General features: G+C 33.6%; 1 protein-coding gene and 1 pseudogene across 2 annotated transcripts; both read left to right on the top strand.

The window, feature by feature from the left end:
* Positions 1–7,567: 7,567 nt before the first annotated feature.
* On the top strand, positions 7,568–10,446 carry LOC148587639 (uncharacterized). Its single transcript, XM_088512738.1, has 3 exons — positions 7,568–8,438; positions 8,505–9,743; positions 10,067–10,446. The coding sequence occupies exons 1-3, from the start codon at positions 7,568–7,570 to the stop codon at positions 10,444–10,446; spliced, it is 2,490 nt and encodes an 829-aa protein (XP_088368864.1).
* A 1,663-nt stretch (positions 10,447–12,109) lies between these two features.
* On the top strand, positions 12,110–14,387 carry LOC148587638 (uncharacterized; annotated as a pseudogene). Its single transcript, XR_015911340.1, has 2 exons — positions 12,110–12,421; positions 13,729–14,387. The product of XR_015911340.1 is annotated as an uncharacterized LOC148587638 (transcript).
* The last annotated feature ends 4,277 nt before the right edge of the window (positions 14,388–18,664 follow it).

Below are 18,664 nucleotides of genomic sequence, written 5' to 3'. Positions count from 1 at the left end.
GGAGCGCCAATTCAGTTTCCATTGAAGTGTTATATATATATATATATATATATATATATATATATATATATAGATATATTTCTCATCTTATCTTATAATTGATACTAATCACTCATACCTACAAAAAAAAAAAAAATTACTACTCTTTCTTTTGCGGTACCAAACCCATAATTAATCCCACAGCATTTTGGGCTTTTTGTTGGCCTAAATGGATGGCCCATTAATAGGAAACACTAACATAATGCAACACATAGCATTGAGGAGGGCGAAGACGAATGTTACCATCAAAAGTTTATTTTATTATATTTAATTGTATATGTAATATATCCTTATTTAAAATGATGAGGCAAATATTCATCATGTGAAAATATATATATTATTAAATTCGTAAAATTTAATAGACATAATCATTTTTTTAATTAGGAAAAAAAGAAGAATACTCCTTATCCATTTAATTCATAAAGGTCAAGGCTGAAAATCACAAATGGGCCTTATTAGATTATAATGATTTTAATTTTTAAGAAACACCTAATAGCACATGCATAAAAGTTGTATTTGGGCCCCAGCCCATATTTTGTTTGGAACCCCAGATGCAAATGTTAATCAAGTGCACCAAAATCTATTGGGCCTCATCTTTTGAGCTTATAGAAATTTCCCCTTAAAAAATCATAATAAAACAATAAAACATAAGTGAAAAGGTTTAAATTAACAATGCTCTTAACATAAGCAGATATTCCTACTAAAATTCTAGCTGGGAGTGAATTTCTCCCAAACAGTTACAATTTCTTCTCCCTCTACAGACTCTTTGTTTGCTCTTCTTTTAGTAATCAAATGTAGGTCTTATTGTACAGCAAGTGAAAAGGTTCTCTACCAAAGATTGTCTCACATGAAACTAGTTTAACACGAAAATGACAATTATGCTCAAATGAATGAAAAAATGTTAATTTGTAAACATGTTTTCACTCCAAGGCATGGTTCATTAAATGTCTTAAACTGTTTACTTGTTCTTATGTACATTTTACAAATTATTTATTTTAGCATCAATAAATTTAAGTTCTAATTTCAGGTTTATTTAGTGGAAGGCCATTTGCAGAATGTAACACAAAGAACAATATAAAAAAATAATAATAATAAATAATTAAAAAAACAAAAAACAAAAAACAAAAAACAAAAAACAAAAAACCAAAAACTAAGGAAATACTTACAATTGGACTCAATGAAATTAAAGTGGTTTTCAAAGTTATGAGTAAATTATCCTTTAACCTGAAAGTGCTTATTCATAATCCTAATACTCAAAAGTGATGCTTTCACTGTTTCAGCTTTTTTATTTAAAGCTGACAATTTTTTACACAGCTTACAAACTTGACATGAATTTAGTACAAAATTAGTGGATTAATGTATTGTACAATCAGATTTGGATCACTGTGGATTGACATGAATTAACTTGTTTAATAGACAAGTCAATTACGTGTCAACTCGCTTAACCCATGGGTAATAATTAAATTTTATCAATTGCTAATGATGTAGCAGCCAAGTAGTGTTTAAGCATTGTATATTGAGAGAAATTAGTGCAAGTAGTTAGTTTTGTCTTTGTAGCATTTAAATCCGTATACATGTTGAAATGAGCTATGTTTAGGTCAACTCAACACGACTTGTTTATTAAATGGGTTACGTGGGTTGGATCATGCCAGGTTTGATAGGTTCTAGGAATTGGCTATATTCGGTGTGCAAAATCTTATGTTTATTTCCTTTCATTATCATGTGTTTCGGTATGAAAATGTAAAAACTTTTGGGGTGTTTGGAGTGTTACTGCACCTTCCTATTCAAAGCTCGTCACGACGGATACCATGATATAGTCCGTGTTAATTTTTGTGTTTGGAGTGTTATGTTTATTTCCTTTCATTACCATGTGTTTCGGTATGAAAATGTAAAAACTTTTGGGGTGTTTGGAGTGTTATTGCACCTTCCTATTCAAAGCTGTCGTGTAATTAAGTTGGAAAAAAACAAAAATAAATAATAATAATAATAATTGTCTAGCTTCTTTATGGATGGTTCAACAGCAACCAACCAACCTGGAGGGTAGCTGCGCCGTTTCTGGAGCCTTTAAGGTAGCCAACTCGAGAGTTTAAGGTGTCGTTTGACCAACCCTTGAGCCATTGGCTCAGGAGTAGCTGCAATAGCTCAAGAGCCGGTAAAACAAAAAACAAAAAAAATTGTCCAGCTTCTATACTAGTGAGGTGGTTCACCACTCCTAACTAAACTTTGAGGTAGGGGTCGTAATTTGTGTTGGAATGTTGGTTCGTGAGCAGGGCCAGCTTGATACATTTTGGGGCTTAAGGTAGAAATTTAAATAAGGCATTTTTTAAAAAAATTTTAATATTATATTTTTATTTAAAAATTATTCTTCTTTTTTCTAACATCTCCATTTTTTTATTCAATGAGGATTATAGAAGTATTTCCCACAATTTTCATCTTTTATTAAAAGTTAATGAGGATTAACTCCCTAAAAGTAGCTAGAATGCCTAAAATTATTTTGATTTGTTCCGTTCTAATTAATGCCTCCATAGATAACTCCAAAACCTAATGCTTTGTTTCCAGTAGACAGTGCACTTTGTTTATGATTACTTGTGGTTATGACACCAAGAGAAATCATATATTTGCAACTAATGAACATAATTAAATTAATTTCCCAATGAAATTGCATGGGTAATTGTCGCATTATGAAACGACTTGCATTACGAAGCCTCAGGTATCCCAATTTTATCTTAATTGACGATAAACTCTTATGAGTTAACTGTATAAATAAGGATCGCATATCACTTGATGACATGAGTCATTTTAAGATGAAAATTTTATTCTACAGTTTTTACGGTATACATAATGTCGATAAATATGTTGTCACATCATTTAAATATTTTAAACTAAGTAACATTATGTAAAACATTAGATACAATAAAATAAAAGTATAACAATAAAATGGTTTTGCCTAACCATAAATGGTTTCCTTCCCTTTTAAATGAAATGCAGAAGATCCAATTGCATGTACAAGGGAAGCTTGTCCACCAAAGCATTTTTAGGACTAACACTATTAATGCATGATATGGGCCTGTCGTGGCATAATAAGAACCTCTCTGTTCACTTGATGGTGATGAGTTATTTCATGGTCAATATTTGTGTATTATTACATTAATGCTATAGATGATGTCATATAATAAATATGTCTATAATATTTATTATTATAGATGATGTCACATAATAATAAATATTTTTAGAGGTATTTTTAAAAATTCATTTGTGATATTGATCTGGGCTGAACTTCGTGGGCATCACATACGGTTGTTTGAGTGAAATTGTCCCTCCTTCTCATTGGTGGGTTGTGGCGGAACATGTGATGAAGCTTGTAAGACCATTCCGCTTCGCACATGTCTCCAGTAAAAGGCTTGCTATTTCAATTCTAAAATCTAATTGACCCTAGCTTTGCCACTTTCATTCTCTGAAGGATCAACGTTAAGAATCTTGTATAATATGGAAAAGAAAAATAAGACATGATTTGGTTTAACATTAATAACTTAATTTGCTCTTGGCAACAACTATCCCCATATATCACAACTCTACAAGAGTCCCACTTGAACAACGGTAATTTTTAGTAAGTTTAATTCGAATTTGAATTATTGGGCAGGCAACAACCTACCAGCTTAACCCAGAAAAACCATATTGGGAGTGACAAATTGTTTTAAGAATCGTATCAAATTTCTCTTGATCGATGTTTGAGGAATTAATGGTGCATCCTTTTCTTTCTTATAATTATTATATGGACAGTAATACGACCATTTTTCTCTTGAAACCTACTTTTGGGGTCGTTCACTTCTTCAAGTTTTACCGCATGCAGTGAATGTTGACATTTCTAACATGCTCCCGGCCCCATATGTTGGTTATAATGTCCAAGTGATTCGCATCTATATTAATTGCAATTGGAATGGAAACAAAAAGGAGAGTCATATCTAATACCCGAGTGGACATCAAACCAACAAAAGAAGCTCAATTTTAAGCAACCCAAATTTAGCGAATGCTGGACATGAAAATTAATTTCCTCAGCTTTGAAAGAGGAAGGATTAAGCAGTAGACAAGTTTGAAAGAGTTGTATGGATATTATGATTGCACCATTTAAAAAATAATACAACACAGAAAAACTCTCAGTTTAATTACTAGTCATCAACATAATATTCAACGTCAACACAAACTAATTGGTCTGCCCACTACTCCACTCCCAATACACCAAGACTAATTTGTCATCCAATTGCGAAATGTTCACTTTCAAATTCAAGGAATTTCGTGGAAATGTAATGTGAGCGTGGTTGTTCCATTCATTTCAAAAATTAATATTTTTTGCCGTTGGAAAGTAGATGTTTAACATGAAGTAGACAATTAATTATAGTTGGCAAAAAGGAAATTCAGTCTCAAAAGACAAATAACACAACTGTTTACTAGTCAACAACATCACATTCAACTTCAACACAAAAAATTGGTCCACACGTCTGCCCCCTCGTTATCTTTCTTATTAATGTTCATATTTTTCTTTTACTTTACTTTTTTTTTTTTTTTTTTTTGTATTCTCTTCACTTTTCTATAAATAGAGATCATTTGTATTGTAAATCATTAATTGAATAAGAACACAATGTAATCTTTAGCACTTTATAAATGTAAACGTAGGGTGTATACCGAACTACGTAAAATCCTTATTTTTATTTTCTTTACTCCGCCTTGTCTTTATTTTTCTATTTGATTATCTTTTCTATTTGATATGTCTCAGTCGGGTCCTAGGCGAGCACCAGTTAAGTCCTAATTAGGTCTTGGTTGGGTCTCGAGTGGGTCCCAATGGGGTCTCGGACAGGTCCCGGTTGGATCTCTCAATGTTCAAATGCTCAAAACTCTCAATTTAAGATATTAAACTTTCAATTTTTTGCGATGTCTAATATCCGTTAGGATTTTCTGTTAAATCTTGTAAAAAATCTCTAAATACTCTTTTTTATTATAAAAAAATAAATTACAAAAATTTAAGTATTGGTCAGGATAAAATTGCATTATGTACTGCATGCTCGAGGCCTGGATTTTCCTCAAAATATTCAATCTGAGACTAATGGAATTTTCATTTTAATCAATTTCTGTAAGGACATAAAAAGATATGGTAATGATATGGACTCCAAGTCTCCAACCCAAAGACATAAAAAGGACATGAAAGTTTCTCAACTTTGAAAGAGGAAGGATAATTTATACATATATTTCTCCATTCTAAAAGAAATTGTTAAGTGTCCAACTCTAAGATTCACGTGACTCACGTTTACACACATTCTCAAAAGAGACAAAGAACACAATGTCTACACGTTCACACTCCTTTATTAATTTGCTTTATTCAACATTTATGGTTGTTCATTACCAGACGAATTCAAATAGGATGGCTGTAATTTGTAAATGCTATAGAACTAAGAAGAGATCCATCGTCGTCCGAGTTCCTTTTACAAATTTCTGTAGTTGAAATCTGTTTAGGAATATAATTATTTGATAAAATTGCACAAAATTTTCAATATGAGATTAATGAATTTTCATTTTTATGAATTTCTGTAAATACATTAGGTTGTTAATGAATCTTCATATTCATTTAATAATAATAAAACACGGGGTAATTACCATTTTTCCCCTTTAACTACTACGTATTGTCAATTTTCCCTCATGAACTACCAATCATACTGCCTGACCCCATCAGACTACCATTTTCTTCTCAAAACCCCAATTCTGTCAATCAAACTCGTTCAATTGGATGAAATATTCTCTTTTAGACGTTAAATCTCATTAAAAGACAAAAATACCCCCAAATAAAAAATTAAAACAAAAAATATAAATATATTAAACTTGTAATTTTTTTTTTTCTTTTAAAAAAATAGGGGGTGGCTGCTATGGGGTTGGTCACACACCACCCCAACCACCTCCGGCGAACCCCCAACTAGATCAAGGGTGGCTCGAAGGCCACCCCCACCTCAAGGGTGGCACGCGAGCCACCCCAGAGGTGGGTGGGGTGGCCGTGCATCACCCCTATGGGTCAGGGGTGGCAGGGAGCCACCCCTAGCCACCTTTGGGCCACCCCCTCTCCCAATGAGATTGTAGCCACCCCTTAATTTTTTTTTTTTTTTTTTTAATTTTAATTTTAAAAGTAATTTATATATTTATATTTTTAATATATTTATTTACTTTTAATTAAGAATGACACATATCATCATTCTATTGGTGATGGTGTGATACACTAATTGAATTCATGAAATGTTTTGACGGAATTTGATTACAGTGACTAAATTGTTATTTTGGTCTATCCCAATAATCTCTGAATTATTATTATTATTTTTGTTTTTATAGCACACAAATAGATTTTTAATTTAGGATAATTACATTCACTGATTTTACATTTATACATATATATATATATATATATATATATTTTATTTAAACTGGTACAGATACATTAATAATATATATGTTTTTAAGTTGTTTAATTTTAAGGGTATTATATGTAATTTTTGCTTATAAAATTAGGGTATTTAGGTTATTTCAAATTTTTTAATAAGTTTGACTGAGGGAATGAGTGATTTGGGAATAAAATGGTATAGTAATCTGATGGGTTAGGACAATAAAAAAAGTAAATACCCCCATAAAACACATAAAAGCTTATCCCACCAGTTAGATTCTTCAACAGTTACCTTCTCAGCAAGTCCGCGAGCGCGTGAAGACTATATGTCCAATCCACCGACAACATTTGTCCACAGACAACGACAGTGGCGAAATGTTGAGTTTCAAATCAAAGGAAATTCGTGGAAATGTGTAACGTCGCATTAATTTCAAACTCATATTGTTTTATTAAAAAAAATCGAGGGTGGACGGAAGAGGGCTGAGAGAAGGCACACAAGTTCATGCATGGAGGAGTTTATAAAAAAAAGAGTAACCTCTTCTTAATTACTGTTAGCAATTTAATACAAAAATGAAGTGATTTGATTTACTACTTCTTGTATATTCCAACAACACAAATGCACAAAATGCCAATTATGTTTTGGATATATGGATTTTGAATGCATGTTATTGAAATGGTAATTAATAATTCAATTACCATGAATTTTTGTTGTTGTTGGAAAGTAGATGTTGAACATGAAGTAGACAGTTAATTATAGTTGGTAAAAAGGAAATTTGGAAGAATGAAGTGAGTTACGATATTAAGATAAAAGTGGGAATTTAATGTCTCTCTCTTTTAGTAAAGTGTCCCTCCTTTATATTAAACTTTCCAACTCAAAAGATTCTCTTTTCTAAATTGCGTGTCCCTCATTCTCAAAAGATTCTCGTGACTCACGTTTGCAGTACTCATTCTCAAATGAGAAGGAACACATTTGTTTACTAGTCATCATCAAAATCACATTCAACTTTAAATACAAAACAATTCACTCTCGGTCCACACGTCTGCCCCCTCTTTATCTTTCTTATTAAAGTTCACAAAACCCTCGTCATATCATTCATACACTTGTAAACAAACATGGCACCCTCCCTTCCCATTTCCATGGTCCTCATTGCATGGTCTACCTCTATCTTGTTCTGTGGAACCTATTTGGATTCTGCAACTCCATTTGTGGGAGCATCTGAACCATCAGCACTACAACTAGAAGCGAAGGCTCTGCTGAAGAGTGGGTGGTGGAAAAGCGCCAACGCCAACAATGTCTCAAGTCGTTGCAAGTGGCCTGGTATTACTTGCAATGCTGGTGGAAGCGTTACAGAGATTGCCATCGAGTTAGATGCTTTCTACTTGGGAGAGATGTCAAAACTCAACCTCTCTTCCTTTCCCAATTTATTCCGCCTTGATCTTAACAGAACTGGACTTCAGGGGAGTATCCCAATGGAGATAGGTACTCTATCGAAACTCACCTACCTTGATTTGTCCCATAATAGTTTGACAGGTGAGTTGCCTCTTTCGTTTACAAACCTCACCCAATTAATGATTTTTAATGTTTCTGATAATCAAATCACTGGATCAATCCCTACCTCTATTTCACTTTTAATCCATCTCACCCATTTCGTTTTGTCTAGCAATCGAATTAAAGGTTTCATACCGTCAGAGATAGGAACGTTGAGGTATTTGGTCATGTTAAGCCTAGGGGATAACGTGCTCACTGGTCCAATCCCTTCCACTTTGGGTAATTTAACTAATTTGGAAGTCCTGTCTCTTTCTGTCAATCAAATCAATGGTTCCATTCCCCGGGAAATAGGAAACTTGAAGAATTTGACTTTATTGTCCCTCTGGAATAACAGCCTCAATGGTCAAATCCCTTCAACTATAGGTCATTTAACTAATTTGACATATTTGGATCTTGGTTCCAATCAAATCAAAGGTCAAATCCCTTCAACTATAGGTCACTTAACCAATTTGATATCTTTGTATCTTGATTCCAATCAAATAAATGGTTCCATTCCCCCAGAGATAAGAAACCTGAAGAATTTGATTACCTTGTACCTCGTGAATAATAGCCTCAATGGTCAAATCCCTTCAACTATAGGTCATTTAACTAATTTGTCACATTTGTTCCTCAGTCAAAATCAAATTAAGGGTTCCATCCCAATAGAAATAGGGAACTTGAAAAGTTTGTCTAGTTTGTATCTCGATCATAATAATCTAAGTGGTCATATCCCCACTCAGATTGGCAACCTTCATTCATTGAAGTATCTTAACCTTACTCATAACTTTGTAAGTGGAGAAGCACCTGCTGAACTTGGGACTATTGACAAGTTACTGAACTTGGATATCAGCTACAATAATCTTACCGGCAATGTTCCCAATAGTTACGTTTCTATTAAAAGAGTCAACTTGTCATACAATTCTTTGACAGGTCCGATTCCAACAAATTTTGATCAGTACCATACACCCGACACATTAATTGGCAACAAATTGTGCGGTGACACCATGGGTTTCCCTCCTTGCGCTCCAGCTAGTAACAAATCAACCGTAACAAAAGTGAAAATTTTCATTACAATCGCCATTTCCCTAGGATTCTTAGTTCTTGGGGGCTTTCTCCTATGTCAATGCATGGTCAAGGAAACCCAATTTGACTCAACAGAAACAAAGAATGAAAATTTGTTCTCGATTTGGAATTATGATGGACATATTGCATATGAAGACATCATTGAAGCAACCGAGGATTTTGATCTAAAATATTGTATTGGAACTGGTGGTTATGGTAGCGTTTACAAAGCAAAATTGCCTAGTGGAAAAGTGATTGCCTTGAAGAAACTTCATCAGCTAGAGGCTGAGAACCCGACTTTTGATATGAGTTTTAGAAATGAGGTAAAAGTGTTAACAGAGATTCGTCATCGAAACATCATAAAACTTCATGGATTCTGTTTGCATAAGAGATGCATGTTTTTGGTTTACGAGTACATGGAAAGGGGAAGCCTATTTTGTATCCTAAATAGCAATATTGAAGCTATGGAATTGGACTGGAGCAAGAGAGTAACCATCATCAAAGGCATTGCCCATGCTTTATCTTACATGCATCATGAATGTATTCCAGCAATTGTTCATCGAGATATAACAAGCAACAATATTCTATTGAACAATAAACTAGAGGCTTTTGTCTCTGACTTTGGCACAGCTAAGCTTCTTGATCCTGACTCTTCCAACCAAACGTTAGTTGCCGGCACTTACGGTTACGTTGCCCCAGGTGAACTAATATCTTTTTTTACTATAAGTTATATCTTTATACATTTATTTATTCATTAAGTACGGCCTATTGTTCTAAAAGGTATATTTAGCCACATACAACAAATGTATTTCCCAATATTTGTGCTAGTAGGGTTACCTTGTAATTTACTGATCATGCATGATCGCAAATAACCACTTTCACTATAGAATGCAATGACAAGTTTTGACCAACTTCTTTGCGTTCAAAATATACAAAAGAACAAAATTAAAAGAAACTCTTTTTTGTTTTTAATTTTTCTTGTTTTCTTATAATTTTGTTTTTCTTGTTTTATATATGTGCAGAGTTAGCCTATACCATGAAAATTACTGAAAAGTGCGATGTTTATAGCTTTGGAGTTGTGGCACTTGAAATATTAATGGGAATACATCCAACGGAATTTATGACTTCATTATCCTCAACTTCTTCTCAGAATATGATGTTGCATGAAATATTAGATCAACGTTTGCCACCTCCCAATCATCTGGTTGCACAAGATATTTTCCTCATTGCTACAATAGCATTTGCATGCATACACACCAAACCAAAGTCTCGGCCTACAATGCAATGTGTGACTCAAGAATTTCTTTCTCCAAAGAAATCAATAGCCAAGCCTTTACATGCAGTTTCACTAAGGCAGCTAAGGAACCAAGAAATGCATATGGTTGCATGCATGAGGGAATGAAACTCAATTATGCAGTGTTTGTTGCTAGGCTGAGTATCATACGGTTTGCAGAACTTATACATTTACAATAAATGTTGTGCACGTCAATTATAAAGCCATTAATTATATGTCAAGCGTATGTATATTCTATATATGAAATTTTAGTCTTTTTGTTTATCTCATAATTCTTGTTTGGTATCATCTTTTATGGTCTAGAGTGTTATGGAGGCTATGATGCATTGTTTAACACAAGTGCATTTGCTACTCTTGTTTACCACTCTATTCATTTGTATTAGATTTGATTCATGGGTATCTATTTCATTAGATAATGTATTTGTTAGCATATGTTTTATTCAGGATTCTAAAAAAATATGGTATGCTAACTTAGGAGCCGATCGAGTCTACTGTCTTTAGCTTAACACCCCTGGCAACTGTCTAGATCGAGTATTCTCTGGAGAGAAAGACATAACCAAAAGGTATACAACAAAATGTTTTCAAGACCATAAATGGTTTATCTAGAGACACACTTTCATATTCTCGACATTTGGTTCAACTAGAAAGTTAGTTTTGGGTTTCTAGAGCTAATTTTCAAGTGAAGGCTTGGTTTTAGGTTAAGCTACTCCCTTGAGGGTTAAAAATGATTTTCTATGCTTAAGGGCATAGGTTGGTCTTGGGATGATAAACTCTTGATGCATCACAATGAGATTCCCAATCTTGTTCTGGGAGGAAAAAGGCTGTGAAGCGAACCATGGAGTCAATTACCAGTTAATTAATTTCACTAGGGCGTTATAGTACTCTCCTAGTGTCTTCTTAGTGTTCTCTTGGTCCTAGGTCAAAAAAGAAACTTCTCTTATTTCTCTCACTTAATTTTTAGAAAAATAATATTTAGGACCAAAAGAAGACTATGAGAACACCAAGAGGTGTAAAAGTGTGTTTGGGACTGTGATTTCATTAACATGCAATTTTAAACCAAATAGCAGAAAGTAAATAGTTTGAGATTGCGTTTTTAAAAAATTGCAAATTGAAAATGTAGAAAATATGCTTTTTCAAATTGCAGGTAAGGAAATTTTTTTTGAAAACGCACATTTTTAAAGGCTAAACTGTAATTTTAAAGGTAAAACCTCGATTTTGACAAATATTTATAATTGCGTTTTTAAATCGCAGATTTTTAAGTCGCAAACACAAACGAACCCTAATTCTAGTTCCTCTTGTATCATTTTTGTGCTACTCCAAAAACGAGGTGACTTTTAAAATCACAATTTGATCAAAATCCAATAATGATTAATCACAAGGTCAATAGTGATTTTAAGAGTCAAATCATTTTTAGAGGGATACAAGAGTGACAAAAGAGTGATTTGTAGCATTATTCCCAAAAAAAAATATAAATATATCTCACGACATTTATTACATTTTTATCTTAAAACATGTTTGTGATTATGTTGAGAAGTACAGTTTTTAAAGTAAAAAATAAATAAAATAAAAACCATTTTTAAGTTTTTTCCAAAAATGTGTTTAGAGTAAAATATCAAAAAATATTTTTGAAATTTTTTCCCAAACTGCTAACTTTTTTATTTGGCATAACTTTTTAAAAAATACTTTTTACCCTCTTAACGTTTTTGATGTATTTGAAACATCAGGACAGGCCCTCTCTCTCTCTCTCTCTCTCTCTCTCACCTCGATAAACTCGGTTGTGATGGGCTCCCTCAAATTCCACTTCCTTCGAGTGGGAATTCTCCAAAACGTCCCTAGACGCTACTACTCACGCTCTTCAGTGGTGACCTGCGGTCTTAGGGGTGGACCTACAAAGCCTCTGTGGAAGAAAAGCGTGCTGTCCTCCAAAGCCATTCAAGCAGTCCATTCCTTGAAGCCAGCCAGATCATCCGCACCCAGATTACAAGAGGTTTTCAATGGCAGACTCAGCAGGCTCTTGAAGGCTGACTTGTTGGACACCTTGGCTGAGCGGCAAAGACAAAATCAACTAGACTTGGCCCTTCAAGTATATCTTGCTCCTTGTTAACTTTACATTTGTTTAAGAATATATGAGCATAACTTAGTATGACTTGGCCCCTAATGAAATTTTGGATGGAAAATGTTCTTGGATTCTTAAAATACTCAACATTCAAATGACTGATTTACTGATTGTTTTAGAACTGGTAGAAATCTGTTGTTTATGAACAACAAATAATAAGAAACTCGGCTTGTGTGAATTTCATTTTAATTTGCTTCCGTTCATTGTTCTTTTCCTTTTGGGATCTACATAAGTATTCAATTGTGCTAGAATTACAATGTGGGTAAATTGTAATAATCCAAAACTAATCACACCATGAAGAAAATGCATTGTTTGTTTATTGTCTAACATGAGCCGTACCTTTTGAATCAGAAATAATCCACTATCACGTTCCTCTTGGTTACCACACCAGTCATCTGTATTAGATTCAATTCTTGGGTATTTTTGTCATTAGATAATGTATTTGTTAGCAGAAATTTTATTCAGGATTCTTAAAAAATAAGAAAATGGGGAATGCTCTCTTAAGAAAATGTTTGCCTGTTGGTGGACAGGTGGTCGTTCTCTAGAGTGCTGTCATGTCGAAAATGGCTCCTCTTTGCCTTATAGTGCTTGTGGTGGGAAAAAAAATGAGAAAAATTTTGTGGAGGAGTTCAAGTCCTTTTTCTTTTTTTCTTTTTTTCTTTTCACCTTCTACTTGTATAGCTGCTTGTTTAGCTACTCCTTTAGTGATTAGCTTTTCTGACTTTCTTATTCTCTTTTCTTTTCTTACTTAGGCATTCCGTTGTATACTTTCTATGTACTAGGGTTGCGACCCTCTACTATTTTTTTATTTATACAACATTACTTTTCAAAAAAGAAAAAGAGGGAATGTATCTGTGAGGTATTTGATTGAGGTGTCCCCTGTGTTGTATGATATCAATGGCTTTATTTTGATTTCTTTAGCAATATTTGATAACCAATGGTATCCTCTAGTTTCCCCAGGCTGTCAAGCTGGCAACTTCTTTGACAAGGTAAACAGGTTGAGTGGTTTGCCAAAACAGATGTATGAATTTGATCATTATTGCTTTAGGAAATATCTTTTAGCTTTTGGAATGGAGCAGCTGGTTCCTTGCCCTTCCTATCCAACTAGCCAGTTTACCCTGTTTCCAAGATGCTGGTTCCAATCAAGAAGGCTGTATGACTAAGTTCTGGCCTACTGTTAACTGTTACGTTTCTTTGATTGCCCAATTTTTTGTACCAGTTGAATATTCATTCTTTGGAATTTGTATTTTATCTGAATATATATAAGGTTTTAGGTCTTCCAATTTGTGCGCAAGGAAGAGTGGTATGAACCCGATTTGCTCATATACTGTGACATGATTCTATTGTTGGGAAAGAACAAATTGATTGAAATGGCTGAAGAGCTCTTTTCTGAACTAAAGAAAGAAGGCTTACAACCCAACACAAGGGCTTTTGCTGAGATGATTGGAGCATACATGCAAGTGGGTATGATAGAAAAGGCAATGGAGACATATGAATCGATGACGGCATCAGGTTGTGCCCCAGATAGGTTAACGTTTATGATATTGATAAGAAACCTTGAGAAGGCTGGAAAAGAAGAACTAGCAGCAATGGTAAAGAAGGAATGTTCTGAATTTGTTGATTCGCCTGAGAAATTCCTTGGAGAAATCAAACAGAAATATGTAAGGATTTAAGTCTTTATGCTTTCATGTTCATCATTTTTTGCTCTACAGCACAAGCTAAGGTAATTTTTCCCATGTATCTTCATTAATATAGGGAAACCAAGCTGTATTCTCTGACTGTTATATGTAGTATAATCCACATCGGGGCAGAAGTATGGGAAGAAACTTTCTCACTGCATGTCATGTGTAGAAGGCATAGATGCAATGAAGCTGGGAACCCACGATATTTCTAATCCATGGAAAAATTTTAGAGCAGTCCCTAGTTTTTGTTTTAGTTTTTTTTTTTTTTCTTTTTTTTAATCCCAATAGAGTGTGGAGCAGTGCTTGGCTAAGTTAGAACAAATAGGTAGTTTCAAAAGAATAGGTAGGAGGGCGATATGGCTAACTTAATGGAATTTTTCAATTATGAATTAGTATCATTTTAGAATACTCCAATCATGTCTTCTCTTGCTCGTATCCAGATATCTCTCTTAATCCTTTCAAATTGTCATAGGCTCTTTGACATTACTTAATTGCTAAGATAAAGCAAATGATCTTTCGACCAAATGGTATCTCCCCCTTTTCACTTACACGAGATAGAGGATGAGGTCATGGGTTGAATGTTGTTTAGGTGCATGGGTTGTATTTACCGATCAAAATAATTTCCAAGATAAGGCAGTTGAAGGAAGAGCACAAGGGGGGGGTGTTTGTTTTCTCCATACATTTAAGTAGCTAAATAAAAGAAGCACGTATTACTTTATTGAAGTAGTTCTTCCCCATAAAAACATGCACCTTTCAATTCTGTATGAGAAACGAAAACTTCCCATGTGCATTCACTTGTTGATGTAGAATGGTGCCACTTTCAAATGCATTCAGTTGCATGAATAATCAGAGTTGATGGATTTTGTGTTCATTCATATTGAGTATCTGACTTTGCTTCGTGTATTGTTTCAGCGAAAGAGGCAATTGCTCAATCCTATGTGAAAACTCACAGTACTCTGCTACATTTTAGCTGCCATGAGGCAATAGACTTGGCCAGTCTCTCATTGTCGCTTGTTGAAGCATTTGTCAACGACTCAATGGAGTAAAGATGATGAGGAGCTACGGAATATGTTATTCTTTTATGAAGAATAAATCAGCACATTTCTAGGCCTTGCCTTTGTCAATACCTACGTAGTTAGCTTAATTCTCCATTTGATTTTAACAAAAACTGGATATGCCAAAAGGTTTTAGAGAGCATGTGCCTGGCACCAGATATGGTGATGTTGTGTTAAAAATAGTAAGTTCTACTGTCAAATGAAATAATACTTTTTAAACAAAACAAATGTTCGTACAAGTATCAAGTATTATGTTATCTATGAATATGAATTTCCAAGTAATGAAACATGCATTGTTTTATGAACTCAGAATACATTTCCAGTAAAATTATCCTTTAACCTGAAAATGCTTATTCATAGTCCTAATACTCAAAAGTGACACTCTCATTGTTTCAGCTTTTTTATTTAAGGCTGACAATTTTTTACTTGGCTTACAAACTTGACATGAATGTAATACAAAATTAGTGGATTAAGGTATTGTACAATCAGATTTGGATCACTTTGGATTGACCCGAATTAACTTGTTTAATAAACAAGTCAATTACGTGTCAACTCACTTAACCCATTGGTAATAATTAAATTTTATCAATTGCTAATGATGTAGCAGCCAAGTAGTGTTTAAGCATTGTATACTGAGAGAAATTAGTGCAAGTAGTTAGTTTTGTCTTTGTAGCATTTAAATCCAGATACATGTTGAAATGCGTTATGTTTAGGTCAACTCAACATGACTTGTTTATTAAATGGGTTATGTGGGTTGGATCGTGTCAGGTCTGATAGGTTCTAGGAATTGGCTACATTCGGTGTCCAAAATCTTATGTTTATTTCTTTCATTACCATGTGTTTCAGTATGAAAATGTAAAAACTTTTGGGGTGTTTGGAGTGTTACTGCACCTTTCTATTCAAAGCTTGTCACGACGGATACCATGATATAGTTCGTGTTAATTTTTGTGTTTGGAGTGTTATGTTTATTTCCTTTCATTGCCATGTGTTTCGGTATGAAAATGTAAAAACTTTTGGGGTGTTTGGAGTCTTATTGCACCTTCCTATTCAAAGCTGTCGTGTAATTATGTTGGAAAAAAAAAAACAAAAAAAAATAATTGTCCAGCTTCTTTATGGGTGGTTCAACAGCAACCAACCAACCTGGAGGGTGGCTGCGCTCCTTTTGGAGCCCTTAAAGTAGCCAACTCAAGAGTTTAAGGTGTCGTTTGACCAGCCCTTGAGCCATTGGCTCAGGAGTAGCTACAATAGCTCAAGGGCCGGTAAAACAAAAAAAAAAAAATTGTCCAGCTTCTATACTGGTGAGGTGGTTCACCACTCCTAACTAAACTTTGAGGTAGGGGTCGTAATTTGTGTTGGAATGTTGGTTCGTGAGGACGGCCGGCTCGATACATTTTGGGGCTTAAGGTAGAAATTTAAATAAGGCATTTTTTAAAAAAAAAAATTTAATATTATATGTTTATTTAAAAATTATTCTTCTTTTTTCTAACATTTCCTTTTTTTATTATTCAATGAGGATTATAGAAGTATTTCACAATTTTCATCTTTTATTAAAAGTTAATGAGGATTAACTCCCTAAAAGTAGCTAGAAAGCCTAAAATTATTTTGCTTTGTTCCGTTCCAATTAATGCCTCCATAAATAACTCCAAAACCTAATGCTTTGTTTCTAGTAAATAGTGCACTTTGTTTATGATTACTTATGGTTTTGACACCAAGAGAAATCATATAGAGAAAAATATAAAAAAGCCTTTCAAACTACCGGCTGTTTGTAATATAGCCCCCCAATGTTGAAAGTGGTATTTCGATCATTCTAATAAGTTATGATAGACACAAGACTGATAGTATTTCTTTCAAGTTTGATACAATTTTTATGTAAATTTACAAAATTTTGAGTCATGCATTTTAAAAAATTTCTGTATGTGGGGTTCGAATTTATGGTTTTCTTTTCGATTATTGCAGAAGACACAGAAACTGAGTTGGCAGATTTCAAAGCACTTGGTTTGACTACTACTTTTTCTCATGAATCCCATGTGTGACCCAAAAGTATGTTTCACCACAATTAATCTCGATGAAATTGTATTTTCATTTTAATGTTGTTGATAGCTTTTAATTTTCACATACAGCATCTTTCTTTGAGAAGCATGAATATGAGAAGCTTGCCTTGGAAAAGAGTTGTGACGTGTCTGCATATATTGCTGGGAGAGAAGAAATTCGTCAGGAAATTGGAAATCTGTATATATAAAATAATGGAAAATGATTACACCGGTAAATTAGGGAGTAATCATTCTCAAGTTGCAAAAGCAAATGAGATGATAGCGATATTGTGATGTAGAATAGAGAAAGAATATTAGTTTAGACTTTAAATTTAGTATTATTTTGTAATCATTTTTAATATTTAATTTATGTGGTGAGACGCTATCTTCCTGATGAAACCCTAATTTATTCAATTGGGGAGACACCAATCTTTTATCTTTATTTTGTTCTTTCATTTGTGCTGCATCAACGCTTCAAATATGTCTCCAATGGAAGGCTTGCTGTTTCAAGAAGACCCATCACGCTCACACGATTTGAGGATGGCAATTTTCAAGTCTAAAATCTAATTGACCCACCCTTGCCACTTTCATTCTCTGAAGGATCAATATTGTTAAGAATCTTCTATCTATAATATGGAAAAGAAAAATAAGACATGATTTGGTTTAACATTAATAACTAGTAAAATTTGCTCTTGGCAACGACTATCACCATTTATTAGAATTCTAAGAGAGTCCCACTCAGAAAACGGTAATTTCCAGTAAGTTTGATTCGAATTTGAATTATTGGGCAAGCAACAACCTGCTTAACACAAAACAACCATTTGGAGAGTGAAAAATTGTCTTAAAGAATCATATCAATTTTCTCTTGATGTTTGAAGAATTGTGCATTAAAGGATATATATATCCATCTCTTCGCTAATTAATTAACCTAATTAAAGGCATTCGATGGAAGTGGAGTAATATCAAGTATCATTTTCCCTTTACGATTGCTATAATCGTCCATCAACCATCACCCCCACAATTTCGATCTTATGATCATGTGTTCAAGGAAAAGGGATGATAATTGGAATTAAATAATTGGGATGATTTCTATCTCAAGGGATTGGAAATTATGGGGACTCCTTTTGCTGAAGTAATATGACATTCAATTTTCGGGAAACTCTTAATTCACATTAACATTTATCCCTTTTGCAATCCTTCATCAAAGTTAAAAAAAATAAAAAATAAAAAAAATAAAAAATAAAAACTTTTAGTTTAGTGTATTAAATTTTAAAAAATTTACAATCTCACCCCTCGTCGAAGTTAAAAAAAAAACACTCTTAAATGTATCGAACTTATTCATCTAAAAATAAAATAAAATAAAGGAGAAATTTCATAAAATTTCACTGAATTTCCACGCGTTTTGACATTACCCTCCATTAGAATTTTTCGTCAGATCTTTTA

This window comes from Corylus avellana, chromosome 2, assembly GCF_965113065.1.
Source record: "Corylus avellana chromosome 2, dhCorAvel1.hap1.2, whole genome shotgun sequence".
Taxonomy (NCBI): Eukaryota; Viridiplantae; Streptophyta; class Magnoliopsida; order Fagales; family Betulaceae; genus Corylus; species Corylus avellana.
This window is presented reverse-complemented; position numbering and strand designations above follow the sequence as displayed.